The following is a 19,142-nucleotide window of genomic DNA, read 5'->3' as shown; positions in this document are numbered from 1 at the left end:
ACACTAAAACATGTGTTGACTAATGTGAATAAATGTGATTAAAGTCCCAAATAAGAACATTCAATAGGAAACAATGAAAACTCCTTCTAGTATAAGCAATGTGATCGCACACACAGACCAGGAAGCACATTTACTCCACCCGCACGCAGTTAGTGCTAAGTTTGAGTCAGTATCCTGTAAGCTCTCTCAGTGGCTCTCTTTTGTCCTTTGGGTAAACACTTACCTGTGGGGTTTGAGAAAATCAATAGATCTGCTCTGTCCTTACTCTTTCAGCCCTCCCTTCATCTTCTCCCTTCCGTCCTCCCCACATGCCCATTCTTTGGATTGCAGCTTAAGTTTAATGTCTTTCAGATTCTCAGTCTTTGGACTTTCCCCTGTTGGCCTTGTACAAGCTGCTTCTTCCTTTGGGCCTCCTTTATAACTGTTTCTAGTAAATACTACCCTCCATTTTCTGCCTTAATTCAGACTGGATGATTTGTTTGTTTATATTGGGACAGGGTCTCACTGTATAGACCAGGTGGGCCTGAAATTCTTAGCCACCTTCCTGCTTCAGCCTCCAGAGTTAAAGGCAGATGGCCTCCTCATACTGGATGATTCATAATCGAGAGTTGGTTGTCTTTTTTTCCTCTGACCAGATGCTTGTGAGAGAAACTTTATACACAACCTCTTTACGCTTGTGTGCTATCAAATGATACTGCAGAGCCCAGAAGGTGTTGGTGACAGAATATAACCACCCCATGGGTCTAGGATGGTGACATTCAGTTAAAGCTAGAGTATTTCTGTTCTTAATGTTCCATTGCTACCTTTACTCCAAACTTACTAATAAAATTTCCTGTTAGTAACAAGTATTATGAATGTGAAATAGGAAGAGGGGTTTGTAACAGGGCCACACTTGCTAGGGGGTCCATGAGGACCACCATTGATTTGAACCTGGAACATTGTATTGTGAAGCAGGTTTAGTGACGGTGTCCTAGCTCTTCCTATGTACTCATGAGGCTGAGTTAAGGGGATGGCAAATTTCAAGACCTGCCTAGGCTACTAAGTGAATTCAGGGCTAGCCTGGGCAGTTTAGTGAGACCCTGTCTCAAAATAAAAAGTCAAAAGAGTGATAGGGATAGTTCAGTGACAGAGGACATCATCCAGTCCAGTCCTCAGCTCCATTCATCACTGCACATTCCAAGTGCTGGTTCAACAGTGAAGATCTGCTCGCACCAGTCTGTTGTTAAAGACCCTCCAGTTGCCCATAGAGGAAGCCAGCACTCATGAGATGAGTCACTAGGCCTGTAATGGCTTGGTATTTGCTGGGTTGGGGATGGGGATGGGGATGGGGTGGGGGTGCTGACAAAGTGGGTTAATTGGCTGCATCCGTCTTCCTTCATTTTCTTGAGAGGCTTTCTCGTGGGCCAGTTGCCCAGATGGCTACTCCAGCTCAGTCTACTGTAATGCCATTGTTTAGCTGCTTCCGCTCTGCTGGTCACTGCCTCAGCTTGACCTCGACTCCACACTTAGACTAGTGTTTGCTCCCCCAGAGCTGCTGTCTGTGTCCCTGAAGGAGCACGCTCCATTCTGGCTTCTCTGCTAGATCTGGCTCCAGAGACTGGGTTGCTTCACGAGTGTGCAGCTGCAGGAAGGAAGTGCTGGTATTTTCAAAGAACAGTGACGGACAGACTGGTTTCCAGGTTTATCTGATTCATGTATTATAATTCTCTCACTTTTTTGGAGATCAAGGTTAATGGATATTCTTCTCATAGCTGAGTTGTTTAAAAATATCAATCAAGAGGAAAGATGACCACAGAAGTCTGACTAATTTATTTAGCTCATCAAGATCACACTGATGGAAGTCATTATTCCTCCAAGTAACAAGCTATGCTCAGCCTGCTCTACTGAAGACAAGTTAACGTGTTTGCTGGGTTTCTCACTGCTGCTCTAGTTACTGTGTTTCTGTTGGAATGCCGAGACTGCTGACACAGATCCTGTGAGTAAGCTCAGCTTTCCTGCATTTGCCCAGGTTTACTCATAGACGCAAGTGTGCATGCATGGTTCAGCATCAGCCTCTTAATTACATGCCTTCCGCTTGACTGAAGGAGCACTGTGAGTCAACACTTGAGCACCTTTAAGAAATTAACACTGCCGTCTTTGCGTTTTACTTGGTGGTGAATGAATATTTCCTGTTTACTTCTAGTAGACTGAATCTGACATTTCGTACTTGCCAAGCCACAGCAACTTCTAAAATTCCACTAAGAGCTGAGTGATTATGATAAATAAAGAGCAAGGAGTGAAAAGAAAGGACCATGTCTTCCTGCAACCCGGCTCTGGAAAGACGTCAAGACAGGGTCCGTAGCAGGTTCTAATTGTTAGCCTGTAGTCTTAAGATGTGGTCACTCGTCAAATCATTGTAGTTTTAGGGATACAAGATAGCTAATTAAGGAAAAGAACAGGGCTGGAGAAATGGCTCAGCTATTAAGAGCACTGATTAATTTTCTAGAGGTCCTGAGTTCAATTCCCAGCAACCCCATGGTGGCTCACAACCATCTGTAATGGGATCTAATGCCCTCTTCTGGTGTGTCTGAAGACAGTGACAGTGTGCTCATATATATAAATTGAATAAGTAAATCTTTAAAACAAAGGAAGAAAAAGAACAGATGTTTGTATGTATGTGGCATATTATATAGTTACTGATGGTTTAGAAGCTCATTACATTTCATAGCAACACAATGGATCTTTTCATAAGACAAGCATACTACTTTTGTTTTTAAAGATTTATTTATTAAGTATGAGTACACCGTAGCTGTCTTTAGACACACAGAAGAGGGCATCAGCTCTCATTACAGATGGTTGTGAGCCACCATGTGGTTGCTGGGAATTGAACTCAGGACCTCTGGAAGAGCAGTCAGTGCTCTTAACCACTGAGCCCTCTCTCCAGCCCATGACAAGTGTACTACTATTTTATCATACACTTCAAAGGATGAGTTGTAACAAAATTGTCTTCCAGTAACTGCAATATAGTAAAACTTATGTCTGGGAAAGAGGAGATGGCAGAAAAATGCTTAATTCATATTCTACAGCTTTCCAGATGTGTTCTTGTTAGTTCTTTGTCAGTAGGTTTCTGAAAGGGAAAATAGTTTTAATAAAAGAAATAACAGTATGGGATAGTCACGCATCTGTTGATGCACTTTGGAAAATAAATCAAATCTGCTCATGTGAAGCTAGAGGACCAAACACGGGGGGGATTCGTCCTCAGGCGCTGGCATTCTAGGTCCCTTTCTTGACATAATTATATACAATTAAGCTTCCTGTGTGCAGCCTACAGGGATATGAACTTAAATGACAGTCAGTGTGTTGACTATATAACTTGGGCACACTATTCCTCCCCCCTTTTAAACTCAAGGACAATTTTGTCATAGTTTAAAAGAAGAGCTCTCCAAATAGACTAGCCGTTATTCTCAGCAGTGCTTGGAGGAGGACGATGGAGAGAAGAGCTATGCCATTGAGTTAGGGGCATGGAGGCCAGCCACACAACAGAAAAGTGGCCGTGTTGTGGGGAGGAGATCTTTAGGGAAAGAGTAAGAAAGCCCAAAGCATCCTCCCAGGATCCACCACCCCCCTCAAGTGTCCTTAGGCTTTGACCAGCATCCTAAAGAAAGAGACGGAAAGGAAGAAGAAAGAAAAGTTAAACCTTTTGAGGCAGGGGTCAAAAGGCAGGCAGAATCTTACGAAGCCTTGGAGGGACTCCACACTAATACCTTAAAGAATATCCTTCTGCATTTATGAAATGTTATTCAGTGAGATAAGACAGTCATACTTCTGTGACATAGTCAATAAATGAAAATAACATTACATGGCATAGAAATATAGCATCCCAGGAAGATCAGTCACAGATAACACATTGGTACTATGGATAACCAGAATATGGTATATACAGGGTTGTGGACGTGGCTCAGTAGAGAGCCCTGCTGTTCCTGTGTAAGTCAGAGGTTCTGGTCCTATGTGAGGCAAGGGGTTTAACTCTGCTAGCTTTGGGGTTAGAAGATAATTAAAGGTACTTTCCCTGCCTTTCCTAAGGATGTAATGAACATAGATATGAGCAACATTAGAAATGATCTGTCTGAGCAACCGAGGTTCTTTGTCTTTCTATCTTAAAAAGATCATATATATTATATAATGAGTATGTGCATACATTTGGAACACTCGAGAATTCAGAAAGAACATAACAAAGCCTCCTTCTCTGCATGTTCACGTGCGAGTGCATGTACCCATGGCGTGTATGCAGGCCAGACGACAACACTGAGTGTTGCCCTTACCTTCCACCTTGTTTGAGACACAGTTTCTTGTCACTGTGTATATCAGCCTAGCTGAGCCAGGATCTCCTGGGGCTTCTCTGTCTCCGCCTCCCACCTTGCCATAAGAACACTGGGATTAGAGATGATGTTCTCCTCTTTTCCTGGGCTTATCCTTTTGTGGCAGGCAGCTTACTCCTGTTGTTTTTTTAGGGGGGATTTGCACAATACGATTGAAGTGGAAAATAATTAGCATTGTGTAACAACATGACTGTCAGTGACTAATGACTTTGAGGGGAACAATATGGTATTAAACAAAACAAAACAAAAGAAATGCAGGACCTTGAGAGTTTATCTTCTTCATATGCTTATGTAGCAGTAGGAAGAAGAAGAGAGGGTGAGAAGAGAGGAGCTGAATTAAATTGTCCTTCAAGCAAGAGATTTATTAGCCAGCATCCGGGCAGCACAGCACAGCAATGGCAGGCTGTGGGTAGGGCAGTGGGGGCTGGTTTACGTGTGACCCATATGTGACAGTGGTCAGGCTGTCTGTTAGATGATGGTGGGGCATTTGGATGTGTTCTTGTTTGCCCTCAGTCCCTTGCTTAGGGCCTGGTTGCCTGGAGTGCCCGTGCCTTGTAAACACACACGTTACTTCAGTCTTCATTTGTGTATTCTGTCCTGTATAAGGCCCATGTGCCAATTTAAAGAGTAGTGGATATTGAGGAAGTTAAGGATTTGAAAAGAATACAGCATAAACTATTGAAAATAATCCACATTCTGCCTAATGGACTCTCTTTGATAGTTTTTCACTGAATTTAGAAGTTCGTTTCCTGAACATGATCCCCAATTTCACCATTTTCAGACTGAGTGTGGTTAGTCAGGCGATTGGTGTCTCTGTGGCTCTTTAGATTGAGTTAGTGGCCATGACCTCCTGAGGAGAAGACTAAAGAAATAGGCTTTAATAATTCTAAAGTGCTTTCAAAATAGAATGTCATGGTAGTACTTGAAAATAAACTTTAAAACTATGTTTTATTTATGTTTCAAAAATCCTTAAAAAAGATTTAAAAAGGGTGTGTGTGTGTGTGTGTGTGTGTGTGTGTGTGTGTGTGTGTGTGTGTGTGTGTGTAGGGTGTGTCCACAGAGGTCATGAGGGAGCTAGAATTACAGACGGTTGTGAGCTGTCACTTAGGTGTTGGGAGCTGAACTTTGGCACTCTGGAGAGCAGCAGGTCCTCTTAACTGCTGAGCCATTTCTTCTGCTCCATAGAAATCTTATGTAGTAATGAAAAAAAAGCTTTTTTAGGTCAGACTTATTAGAAAGATGTTGATTAGCTGTTCTAGAACTTAAGAGAAAAGACTGAGCAAGATGAAGTAAGTTTAAAATAGGACGTGAAGGGCCTAGATTAGGTGTAAATAGGTTCTACTAGTAGGTACTTCATTGAGGTTGTAGTAGCATTGCTTAAAGGGACATGCTGATGGGAATGTGACAGTGGAGGTCTGGATCACGTGGTCCCAGAAGGCAGTAAGGACTCTGCTGGGGAGTCTTTGTGGAGATCAGTAGTGTTACATCTTGGCAAATAAGCTGGCTACATTCCGCTTTGGTCCTGAGAATCTGAGTGAGGCTGAGTTAAAAGTAATGAACACATTTGCCTTTGGCAGGACCTTTGAAGACAACTTAGCATCCAGGTTGTTGTGTGATTACCGTTTCCTGTTCTTAGTTATACAGCAGGAGACTGCGGGTGAGCGCTGTACAGCTTGTTGATGAAAGGAGCCTTGAGTGAGTGTAAAGTTCCTAACACAGCTAGTGCAGACAAAGTAGCTGTAATTGCTGGAGACTTGTGCCAATGACCACCATCCATTGCACAAAGAAACTTACCTGATAAGGTTTGAGAGCTGCACTAATCCAGGCTACTAAAGAGTGAATCTAGAGGGTTGTTTGGTAATTTGCCCATTTACCACAATAATAGTAAAGAGCGTACCTCTGGGGCCGTTGCTCCCCCAGCTCCCATTTTGACCAGATTTATAGTATCAGGAATGTGTTTCCTCCTGTGGAGGAGGCTTTAAATTCACTCAGAAAGCAGTTGGCCACTCTCATAGCATCCTTGTGATCATTGTACATGTTTTTCATGTCTTGTCACACCGATCATTTCTGTAGTTCCTGGGGACACAGCTGGGTAAGACTTTGGTTATTCTCTGCCCTCTGCAACATGTAGAGTACCTTCTAATACTGTGGAAGCTAGCTAGCAGGGAGGAAGGAAGTTTTCTGATTAATAGCAACTTGATTTCTCCATATTTCCAAGTTTAGCTTCTAAGGCGCAGAGAGTGTAGTGCTGTAATAGAAGTGCGTGTGTGGGATGAGTGGCTATCAGATATCTTTACTTGGCAGCAGAATTTGGCAGTGTCATCTAATAGTGCTAGTTTTTGGGCATACAAGCAAGGCATTTAGGGTCATAGAGACTTTCACCAAAATTCTAGGAAGCTGCTGAGGCCTGTCAATGTATAAGAGAATTGGATTCCCTAATAGGATTGGGTTCTCTGTAAGGAGGTCCTAAGGGGTCATTACATCAAACTGACCAGGAAGCCTATGTTACTATGGAGATCCCAGGATGTTGGAGGTGCCAGGACCATGAGCCATACACTGAGGAAGCAGAGGAGAGCCAGCCCAAGAGAGGAGCAAGTGTGTTGCAGACTGTGTTATAGACAGCAAAATTAGAGGGGTGGGGCTGCTCAAGTTCGCTGGCGTCCAGGTGGTGCAACCACAAACCCAGAGAGTAGACATGGAGCTGCAGGCTTTGGTATTTGCTCTGCTGCTTTTGGTCATTCTTAGGTTTAATATTTCCTTGCTATGCCTGCATTCTTCCTCGTTGGAATGTGCCATTATATAATAGAAATATTTAACTGGCCTTTTGATTTTAGAGGATCTTATGATGCCTTGAGTCACAGAAGAGACTTTGGGCATTGGAACAATATTAGAACTGTTAACTTTACAGATGAACTAAATGTATTGTGCATTGTAAGATGTTAATGAACATTTGAGGACAGAGTTAAGCTGCTAAGGTTTAAATATATTTGGGGATTGAGTTGCTAAGGAGTGGATTTTTATGGTTATTCTTGGTTCTCAACTTGGTGAGGTTTGGAGTCATACAGAGAGATATATGTGTTGGTGTTTCAGACAAGGGTAACTTAGGAGGGAAGTCCATCTGAATGTGTGTGGCAGCTTCCTATGGGCCAGATCCCACACTTAAGAAAACAAAAGACATTGAACTGAATCTGTTTCCTGACTGAGACATAATCTAACCAGGTACTTCAAGTTCCCAGTGATATGTCTCCCCTGAAGTGATGTATTCCCCTAATCGCTAATCCAAAATAAAGCCTCTTCCAAGTTACATCCTGTCACACAGCTGGTCACAGCAGTAAAAAACAGTTACTAATGTTGTATAGCTTGATTGTCCTTAGCATTTATTCATACCACCCAAATTAGCTGGTGGATATTTGCTTGGGAAACTTAGGATGTCCATCTTTGATAGCGTGGTAGTGTAGAAGTTTCTCAGAATGTGTGGAGAGACGGAAGAGCGCTGGTTGCTCTGTCTGACTCCATTTTCAGCATCCACATGGTAGGTAGCGATGGTTTGTAATTCCAGTTCCAGCGGCTCCAATGCCCTCTTCTCACCTCTGCAGGCACTGCATGCACATGTCAGATAGACATACATGTAGGTGAAACACCCATACACATAAATAAAATTATTTAAAAAGAGAAACTTTTTAAGAGCTGGCAAGATGGCTCAGCAGTTAAAGGCGTTTGCTGTATGGTCTGATGCCCTAAGTTATACCCACATCAGAGGAAGGAGAACACCAACTCTTTAAAAGTTGTCTTCTAACTTTCAAGCATGTGCCTGCATCTATACACACAGCACATGTGCATAACACACACACAGAATAATCATGGGAGAAAACAAACAAACTCTTAGAACAGGAAGCACACATTCTGAAATCAGACAAAACTGTATCAACGAAACAGATTTTAAGGAAACATGACCTATGTGTCAATGTTAGGAATCTCAGAAAAATCTATGTTTTTCTAAGGTATTTTAGTACACAAGAGTCATAGAGTATAAATCTGGAGTGAGTGAGTGTGCATGGCTAAGAATTTATGAATGAAAACATTTGATAATTAAGTGATTTGCCATGTATATTAAGCCCCACTGTAAGCCATTCAGTCACAGTAGTAATGGCGGCAGCAGCAGCAGCAGCCAAACTTAGTCTGGGAAATGAGAAGAGCTTGTGTACATATTCTCAAATTGAATCTGTGAAGTCATTCATATTGCTTTCCTTTTAGAGGAGAGAGATGAGGGAAGTAGAGAATTAATTAGATACACCGGCTTATCCTACTTACAGTTTAATTTACTTAATATTTATTGAGAGACCTACCACAGACTTGGCCCCATTTTAAGGTGATGAGGCAGTGAGTCAGACAGAGTCCCTGGTTTTATAGAAGTACTTCTTTCATGAGCAAGCTATGGGACAATTAAACATGGGAAGATACAACAAGTCTAATGGCGGTATAGAGATCAGGGGGTCAGTATGGCCGAGGGAGGAGGTGAGAGGGCCCACATAAAGCCTGGATGACTTCCTCGTTGTGCTCTCTCTCTGATAAGATTTCATTTTAGAAGAGACCTGTGAGGTAGGCACTGTTTGAGGAAGAAAGTTCTTGGAAAAGAAGAGAAAGAAGTCCTATGCTTAAGAGGATGGCACCACAGGCCATATGTCTGGGTTGGGTAGTGGGGACAATATTTGGAGTTTCCACACAACCTTTTTGACTCTGGAGCATGCGTCTTAGTGACTTCTGTAAGCTACTGGGAAGTCTCAGCAATGTTGGTCCACTGCGACCTTGGAGATGCACTGTATTGATGAGATGAATACTCTGAGGGAAAGGAAGAGGGTAGTGGTGCTCTACTCTGGAGCTCCTGTGTTGAGACCTGGATCTGGAGAGAGTAATTCTGACGGGAAAGATAGGTGCTATTGTGGACCGCGAGTTTGGGAGGCTGACTGTGTAAAGGGGCTGCTCAGCTCTCCTCAGTGGTTCCCGATTGCATTCCACTCTTTAGAGGAATCGGTGTCCTCTGGAAAACCCCAAAGCAAAGAAACATACTTTTGAATTATGGTGGACTGTCTTTGTCTCACCCCTTGGAAGGAGCAAAACCGTCTTAGGTCTCTTACATATCTGCTTGAATGTTCCAAAATGCTCCTTTCCCCTCTTTGTAGCTCTGCCATGATACGCATTCCCCTCTGAGCAGAGGCGTGATGCCTTCCTTTGGCCGCAGTTAGAGCTGTAGTTCCTTTGTACTAGCGTGTTTGCAGAAGAAGCTACTCTCAGTCACTGTCCTCCCAGATAGCATTAAATTAGATAGAGTCTACTTACTCATCAGTGAAACTCATGTCACGTGTTTTGGAATGTCTTTGCTTATGTGTTATAAATATGTAAGCTTCCATATTTTAAGTCACTGAAAGTTTATTTTTATCTGTATGGTATTACATATAGGGCATGACATGTAATTTACATGCTCATGTAATTAAATCTGAAGATAATAAATGCAGGGTTCTGTTAGGGTCCTTTAGAGGAACACCAAAACCCAGTATGTAATTAGAAAAAGGACTTCTACAGCTGTAGACTGGGAGTTCAGTCGCTCCCTCTGTTGAGGAAGCTGGGTGCCTCAGAACAAAGTGGGGGAGGAGTTAGAGGCAAGGTCTAGTCCAGGCCAAGGATGGAGGCTTCAGAGCTCCCTGTAAGACGCTGATGTGAGCGAGCATTCAAGAGCTGGATGTAGAACGTATTACCTGTAAGCGGTGGCAAGAGCGGCAGAATGCCACACTAGGGCTCAAGCCGAGGCCTGAGCGCCTCCTCTTCCTTTCATTTCTAGTTCTGTCCAGCGCCCAACATATTGGGCAGTGGAGCCCACAAGCAAGTCAGGTTTTCCCTGCTCAGCTCACTGACCCTCTAGAAACATCCTCACAGATACATGGAAAGTTCTTTCCTGGTTTTCTGTATCTCTTAGTCTGTCAGGTTGGTAGCTAAGCTGACCGTCAGAGAAGTTACAGTTTTGAATGTAAGATGTTACTTCACTGTGGAACAGTAGTGATAATAAAAGCGATTACTCTCTACTGAGAGGTTAGTGTGAGTTAGGGGGCTTTTTGGGTAGAAGATGTCTTTAGGAAAGGACAAAAGTCACCCTTGTTTCCTGTATATTGAGCGCTGAAAACGTTATTACAAATGCGTATACTTGGCTTCATGGCAGCGGCCTTCCGGAGTGAACACTGTGCCCATTTATAACGGGGACAGGCATGGCAGATGACACAGAGAGCTACTGGGGAGTGAACGCAGATGAGAGCCTGCATACTGCAGTGCTTGGCGCTGCTATCAACAGATGATTGTAAAGGCATCCACAGGGCATCCTTCCTTCCTTCCTACTGGGTGCCTGGAGTGGGATACTTCAGTGCCTGCTACCGCGTGCTAGCCCTCATTCTTACTCACCCGGAAGTCGGCGGCTAGGAAGTGCATTGAAACTCTGTACAAGAATTCTCAGTGAGGATTTCTCTGTGTTTCTCAGACACTATGCCATGTCAATTGATGTTACTAATAGGTTGTTTTTAGCCTTACATTCAATTTTGTCTTTTGTGACATTCATGTTTCTTTAGCAATAAATTGCACCGTGAGCTACTTTCAAGTGAAAAGTCTCCAAAAGTATATATAATACATAGATTTATTTTCTCATACTTTGATTGAACAATGTAGCCTTTCTTCTCCTTTTTATCCTGATTATGTTGTCTCCTTAATTCCTCAATACTCTGCTCATTAAATAAATTAGATATCCTGTATCTGGTTAATACTTACCAGTGGGAGCGATGGTATTAGCACTCATGAGGAAATGCTGGAGGTTTTCATTTCTTCGTCCTTCCCATGTCCCAGTAGGAATTGACTCTAAGCTGGTTTGTGTTTCTGCAGTGATGCCTCAGCCAAGGCCCTCTGGGAAGCCTTACTGAACACCAAGCACAAAGAGGCGGTGATGGAGGTCCGGAGACATCTAGTGGAAGCAGCCAGCAGGGAGAACCTGCCCATCAAGATGAGTATGGGTAAGCCTTGCCTCCCTGGAGGCAGCAGAAGTCCTGCCCGTTTTCAGCAGAAGCAAGGCTGTAGCTTCCAGCCCATCCTGGTGTTTGTCCGTTCCGGTTCCTGCCTTCCTGGCTTTCTATCTTCTCTTTTCCCTGCTTCCCTTTTTTAAAAATTATCTTTAATTTTTTTTTACAGTCCAGTCGTCATTATCCTTCTCCCTGTCTGCCCTCCCACAGGTCCTCACCCCATTCTTCCTCCCCTGTCTCCAAGAGGATGTCCCCAACCCCCCACCCCACCCCAGGCCACCACCACACATCCTGCCAGGCCTCCACACTCCCTGGGGCTTCAGTCTCCTGAGGGTTAAGGGCATCTTCTCTCACTGAGGCCAGACCTGCCAGTCCTCTGCTCTGTATGTGTCAGGGGCCTCAGACCGGCTGGTGTGTGCTGCCTGGTGGTGGCCCAGTGTCTGAGAGACCTTGAGGGGCCAGGTTAATTGAGGCTGCTTCCTATGGGGTCGCCCTCCTCCTCAGCTTCTTCCAGCCTTTCCCTAATTCAACCACAGGGATCCCTGGCTTCTGCCATTGGTTGGTTGTAAGTATTGGCATCTGTCTCAGTCAGCTGCTTCTTGGGCCTCTCAGAGGACAGCCATGTTAGAGTCCTGTCTATAAGCATATTATCGGTAATAGCGTCAGGTCTTGGAGCCTCCCCTTGAGCTGGATCCCAATTTGGGTCAGTCACTGGACCTCCTTTCCCTCAGGCTCTTCTCTAGGGCCCAAGTGAGAATGTTCCAGTCTCACTTGGGGGGCAGGGAGGGAGGGGCCTGGGTGGGAGAGGGGACAGGGAGAGGAAAAGGGGAAGATGATCAGGTATGGAAGAGGGCCAGCAGAAAGAATGAAAAGAGGCAACCTTGGGAGGTAGAGGTAGGGGGACCATCTAGAATGTACCAGAGACCTGGGAGGTGAGAGACTCTCAGGACTCAGATGGAGGGACCTTAGATGAAATGCCTAACAATGGGGAGAGGGAACTTGTAGAGTCAAACTCCATCAGAAAGACAGGGCATCAAGTGAGGAGTGGGATTGCCAGCCCACAGTCAAAACTCTCACCCAGACTTGTTCTTGTTCCTGCTTCCTTTTATTCTTTCTCTTTGTTGTTTTTAACTGTGGTATGTGTCTATTTATGTGCAATGTTTGACTACATTGGCATATGTATATGTATAGGTACACATGCACATGAAGCTCAAAGATTGACGTCAATGGCTATCTTACTTCAGAACTTCCCATCCTATTTACAGAGGCAGGTTGGATAGGAATCCCTTAGCTCTACTTCTTGAGCATGGAGATCACATGCCAGGCTTTTATGTGGGACTAGGGATGCACAGTTCACTCTGTACAAGTCCAGCTTATCCGGTAGCCCACCATCCTGCCCCCTTCCCCTTGACTGGTCTCAACACAGACTCCTCTTTCCTTAGCTCCCCAGCACTGGGATGAACTGCTGTGCTGGGCTCGTTGCCACCTTCCTCACCACAATCCTGTACGTTTGTTTAGCTTGGAGTTCCATACTCAGAAGTACAGCAAAACAAGGACTAATTCCTATTGTGAATTAAGAAAGGGCAGAGTGCTTAGAAGATCCTGATGATGATTTATACTGTGTTTTAGTGGCAAACCTTATGATGTTTATCATAGAACATAAATCAAATTTTATATCTCAACACTAGACTCTTTAAAGATCAATAAACTTTACTTTTCTCAAGAGCTCTGTCTTTGAAAATAACCAAAGCCAGAAATTTTTAAAAACATCCAGCAAAGCATCCTGAGTAATTCCACAAAGAATTCAAATTTATCAACTCCCACAACCCCCAAAAAAGATAACATACTTTTCTTTATCCCCAAACTCCAGACAGAGGAGGTGGGGGTTGTGGGGAAGAAAGAGACAGTGGATTGTTAGCAGGGTCAGCTCATGCTCCATGCCTGTGCCAAGTCCGTCTAGTCAGATAAGGCAGTGTGGTGATCCACTTCTGCTTACTGTCACCAGACAGGATTTCTTGTGGGCCTCATTCCCACATACAGACCTAGAACCATGAGAAGTTAGGAAAAGAACTGAAGTTTCTGATGCATCGAGACATCAGTATTTGAAAACTGCCTTTCAGCCGGCTTATTCATAGTTACGTACTGGTCATACTGGGTCAGTGTTGGGGATTTGAACTGCAGCAGTCAGAAAGAAAGTAAACGCCCTCAGGACTCCCTGGCCTCTGTTGCAAAGGTTACTAAAGTATGAACTTTTCTGCCTTCAATCAAAGCTTGTGGTGTGTGTTTTTTGAGACATTAAACAGCTTTGGTTCTAGAACAAGGATTCCTCAGTATTTAAATTTATGAGATGGTTTTCCCTGCTGGAATCCTCAGATCAATATAAAATCCCCCACCCCCTGCAGTATGAACACTAATAGATCTAAACTGTGTTCTCTTCAATGATAAAAGTAATTGCTAAAACAAAACAAAAACTTCATTTTATCATTCTATAGCTAAATATCTGTCATCTCACTGAGAGTTTGTTATTAAATTGTCAGTTAAGTAGATACATTCCAGAGAAGTGATTTCTAAAACACTGGAAAGGGAATTGTATTTTTTGCAGTGATTTTCGTACGAGGAAAAATGTCTTCTAAAAGTAAGAAAACAAATAGATAGACCCTAAGAAATACATTCGTTTCAACCCACAAAGGCCATAGAAATTCCTATGGCAGGTTTCCCAGCATGCCTCTCTCCAGAGGTCCACTGTGCCTAAAGGGTCTTCAGGGCCTGATCTTTGCTCTGCAGAAGGGATGTGCTCTCCAGTGTTGGACTTGTGGCAGGAACACCCCATTAGAGCGCAGTGAAACATTAGTGTCCTTTCTTTCACCTCCGTGCATGCAAGCTCGAGACCTCTGCTTATAGTTGGGGGCTGCGTTTTTCTTTTTTCTTTTTTAAATAAAAAAATCATTTATTCGGGGCCTTGCTTACAGATTCAGAGGATGAGTCTATGAGCATCATGGTCAGGAGCATGGAAGCAAGACAGGCAGGCTCGTTTCGGTCTTCTTAGTCAAGTGCAGGCTGGATGCTGAAGCCTTTGCCTGAGGCTTTCCCCAGCCCACTGACTGGGAGGTCGGCTTCCTCAGCCCTTCTTAGCTTGTCCTCCGCTGCTATGCTGGGCATTGTGTTTCTGTAGCTTCACTTCCCAGTCTGTGAAGGATACACAGTCACTTATATTTGCAGGTGACTCACACTTCTATGACTTATTAGCCAGCTTGAATTTACCCCCAAACTGGGGAAAGTATCTGTTTCCTAGAATGTGGGCGTGGCTCCGAGCAGTGCGGAGGACTCCTTCCTCATCTTGGCCCTTACCTTCACCATTTTTTTGGGGGGTGGGAGGTAGGGGTGAGGGTGGGCCTAGATACAAGCTGTGTCTTGGTCACATATATTTTCTTTTACTTTATTACATAGAATTTTGTCATTAAGAGGAGTGTGTGTTTTATGTGTGTATGTGTGTGTGTCAGAGAGGGGGGAGATGATGACGATGACGATGATGACGGTGGTGGTGATGATGATGATGATGAGAGAGGAGTTCAGACAGGGTGTCCACACTGCTATATGTGCAGCTATCATTGTGTTATCCCCTTGCTCAGCTTCCCCCAAGGGACCCACATTACCTCCTGAAGTTGCCGGGACCGCCCCTGCTTTCTCTCTTCGCTCTCTGTTCCTCCTGGGAGACTTCTCAGAGCCAGTTCCCTTTGTCTGAGTATGTTCATTTGCTTGTTCCTGCAGGGCTGCTTTCTCTCCTCTTACCATGCTTCTGGAGGCTGCCATGACTGCCTTCATAGGCCTTCCTGCCCTCATCCTCAGTCAGGTGCTAACTAGAGAGACACAAGTGGGTTAGGCAGTGAGCAGCCTTCTTGTCAGTGTGCGGTTTCTCGTGTTCCCTCCTTTTCTGTTATTTATTAACACTTCAATTTTTCTTAGCTTATGCTCAGTGAAAAGTCCCTTCTTTAAAACTTGCATCATTTTCCTGCCACAGCGTTCACCTATATTACTCACTTTCCAGCATGCAGTCCCGAGCATGTGTGGACACAGTCTTATGTCTTTGTGTCTCAGTATAAAATCTGGGTTATTTTCTGTGACCTGATGTGCTGTTGCTTTCTCTGTGGAGTTGACATGTAATTTCCCCTTTCTTGGTTACTCTGGTCCCAAGGAGCCACCACTCTTTCCTTAATACTTGCCACAGTGTACTGTGCGTTAACCTAAAACCTTTCCAGGCAGTGTCTAAGTCACAGTCTCACTGGCCACCTGAGGAACTCAGTACATGACAGGTAGCGTGGTACTTGTTGATTTGGTGAATGGTTGCCTGATGGGCGTGGGCTGGACAGAAAGAAGCAGTCAGCATTCCTGCTTTAGCGTGCTGTGGGACTGTTATGTTTACAGATTTCCTTTCTGATGTTTTTGTTCCACTGTTTTCTCTGGGCATCTGTCACGTCTCCTTCCTTGGAATTTTCCACTGTTGTCCTCATGTCTCTGCATTTCCGATGCCTTTGTCTTTCTAATAGGTTCTTGCCTTCTTCCCTTACTTCACTCTGCTGCTCTATTGATTTGTCACCATTGATTACACCTTGCAGATCAAGCTCGGTTAATGAGTTCTGTAGTCCTTAGGGTCTTTGCGTTTATCTCACTTCCACATCTCACTCTCCAAATAAGACCAGAGGTTTCCTACAGTCCAGTGCACTGGGGTCGTAGAGGCACAGAGCTGTGCCAGGTTTATCTCAGTCTTGGGACTTGAGCTCAGGGCTTTGCTCCTGTGCTCTGTGCTGCAAGTGCTTTACCCATGGAGCCAGCTCCAGCCCCTCTCTAGCTTTTTAGATCCTGTTTCTCCCTCCTAGATCCCTGGAATTTATTCTTAGGTTCACTTTACAGAATACAGTTTCTCCTCGTTGCCCAGCTTTTGTAGAGGTGCACAAAGGATGCTTCTGTCCCTCCAACTTACTGCCTCCTCCTGGTCAGTTCCTAAGGTTGGTCAAATGAGTAACATTTGCATCATGGCCATTCTGAAGTGAAGCTGTATAATTCCATGCTGTTGTCTGATTGGTGTTAAGGCCCCAACACTAATTGGGTCACCCCAACACTTGTGACCACCATCATTTGTATGTCATCAGTGCAAACACAGTACAGTAGCAGAACTTCAGCATCATCGACGTAGTTTTGACTATGCCTGACAGTGGGTCAGGAACATGGGTTTGTGGGCACATCTTTGATGTGGTTTACAATCATATTCTAAAGATGCCATACTCTATGGGGTTTAAATTGACACAATTCTTTAAAATGAGGCAATCCTGACAGGTCAGCAAATCCCATGTGGTTAGCCTGAGACACTTGAGCATATGAGGAACAGACAGACTTAGGAGGAGAGCTGGATGGAGGGGGAGAGTTTGTGTATGTAACAGCAGCAGTCAAACCCACAGCCACACCCTGAGTGGAGCTTGGGGAGTCCTGTGGGAGAGTTGGGGGAAGGACTGAGGGACCTGAGGAGGATAGAGACTCCCCAGGAAGATCAATAGAGTCAACTCACCTGGACCTTTGGGGCTCCCCGAGACTGAACCAAAGAGCGAGCATGGGCTGTACCCACGCCCCTGCCCATATGCAGCACACGTACAGCTTGGTCTTCGTGTAGGCCCCCAACAGCAGAGAGGGGGCTGTCCTTGAATCTGTTACCGCCCTGCGGATCTCATTCCCCTAACTGGGCTGTATTGCCTGCCTCAGTGGGAGAGGATGCACCTTGTCCTGCAAAGATTTGATGTGCCAGGGTGGGGTGACCTAGGGGGACCTCGCTCTTCCCAGAAGAGAAGGGAGGAGGAAATGGGGGAAGGACTATAGGAGGGGGAACTGGGAAGAGGGGGCAGATATTAGGATGTAAAGTGAAAACAATAGTAATTAAAGTAGACGGGGTCTTGAATTTGGGAGGGAATGAGTATGAACAGGAGGAATGGAGTAGAAGTTATATTAATACAGCACTCACGTATGAAATTCTCTAAGAAGTAAATTAAATTAAAAGTGGAAGTAGAACTCAGTGAATTTTTTCTAGAGACTATACAGAGTTCAAGATAAAAATAGCATTTTTATTTATTGAAAACATAATTGTAAGCCGGGTGTGGTGGTGCATACACACCTGGAATCTCCATGCCTGGTAGGCTGGTGAAGGACAAACAGTAATTAGAGGACAACCTCAGGGAAGTAGAGAATTCCAAGCCATCATGAGCTAGACCTTGTTTCAGGAAACTAAATTTAAAACATGCACCATGATTATTATGTATATTTTTTAAAGTTCTTGCAGGGTGCATAGATCAGGCTGCAGACTATTCAAATTATTCCATATCATATAAAATCCCAGCTATCAGGCTTCATTTTGAATGACTGAACATATTTGTATAAGTAAACAATAATTGTGTGTCCAGCACAAACAACGAGCTGGAGACTAACAAAGGAGTTATTTACACAAGCAATTCATTAGCACCTATGAGCTTATCAAAGTAACTCACCACCACCCAGATACACGAGTATTACAGTCATGTTAGAAAAGCAGGCCTGGGACCTTACTGAGCACAGCATACTTATGAGCAGTGCGGTGAGTCACCTCGGTCACATCAGTGCAGCCACACCACCTTCACCCCCGCCGAGCAGGCATCCCAGGACAAGGACAACGGGCACCTGCTGGTCTTTGGGTCTTGAGTTCAACACCAGGCTCCTGCCCTTTTGCATTGCTCCTCATCCAGGCCAGCTTTGTGTGGAGAACAAGCTCTGTACCTCATTCTTAGCCATGTCCACATGCCTTGAGGAGTGCGCTCTCTCTCTCTCTCTCTCTCTCTCTCTCTCTCTCTCTCTCTCTCTCTCTCTCTCTGTCTCTCTGTCAGATCAGTTTGACTTATGGGAAACTCTTGAATTTACTCCTTTTTTTAGAAAGTGGGTTTTCTGTTCACTGGGCTCGTTTTTATTCTTCTTTCTGCTAACTTAAGGTTTGTTCTTTTTCTAGTTCCTTGAGACTCAATGATAGACTATTTGGGATCTCTAAGTTTTATTGGTGTACTTTACCATTTAGAATGTTGCGTCCCAGAGATTTTGATCAGTTTTGCTTATTTTTCCTAAGGAGTTTTTATTTTTATTGTGTGTGTGTATTAGTGACAGAGAGAGACGGACACATGCCCAGAGACACATAGAGGGACACACATGCACAGAAACACACACACACACACACACACACACACACACACACACACACACACACACACAAAAGAGAGAGACAGAGAGACAGAGAGGGATACGTACTTCGAATGGTTCCAGATTTGAACCTTCAAAGCCTCCTCTCAGGGCTTTTCTCTTCTTCTTCTTCTTCTTTTTTTAACTTGAGTATTTCTTATTTACATTTTGAATGTTATTCCCTTTCCGGTTTCCGGGCAAACATCCCCTCCCCCTCCCTTCCTTATGGGTGTTCCCTCCCCACCTCCCCCCATTACCGCCCCCCCCGCAAAAGCCTAGTTCGCTGGGGGTTCAGTCTTAGCAGGACCCAGGGCTTCCCCTTCCACTGGTGCCCTTACTAGGATATTCATTGCTACCTATGAGGGCAGAGTCCAGGGTCAGTCCATGTATAGTCTTTAGGTAATGGCTTAGTCCCTGGAAGCTCTGGTTGCTTGGCATTGTTGTACATATGGGGTCTCGAGCCCCTTCAAGCTCTTCCAGTTCTTTCTCT

The 19,142-nt window shown here is 44.4% G+C and overlaps 1 protein-coding gene across 1 annotated transcript in view; it reads left to right on the top strand.

Annotated features, from left to right (window-relative positions):
* The window catches only part of Scfd2 (sec1 family domain containing 2), a 305,067-nt gene that overhangs the window by 14,473 nt on the left and 271,452 nt on the right, over positions 1–19,142 (top strand). Inside the window, exon 3 of the mRNA XM_032917168.1 lies at positions 11,277–11,404. Coding sequence (XP_032773059.1) covers positions 11,277–11,404 — 128 coding nt within the window. The remainder of the gene's footprint in view (positions 1–11,276; positions 11,405–19,142) is intronic.

Source organism: Rattus rattus, chromosome 11 (assembly GCF_011064425.1).
Source record: "Rattus rattus isolate New Zealand chromosome 11, Rrattus_CSIRO_v1, whole genome shotgun sequence".
Lineage (NCBI taxonomy): Eukaryota > Metazoa > Chordata > Mammalia > Rodentia > Muridae > Rattus > Rattus rattus.
This window is presented reverse-complemented; position numbering and strand designations above follow the sequence as displayed.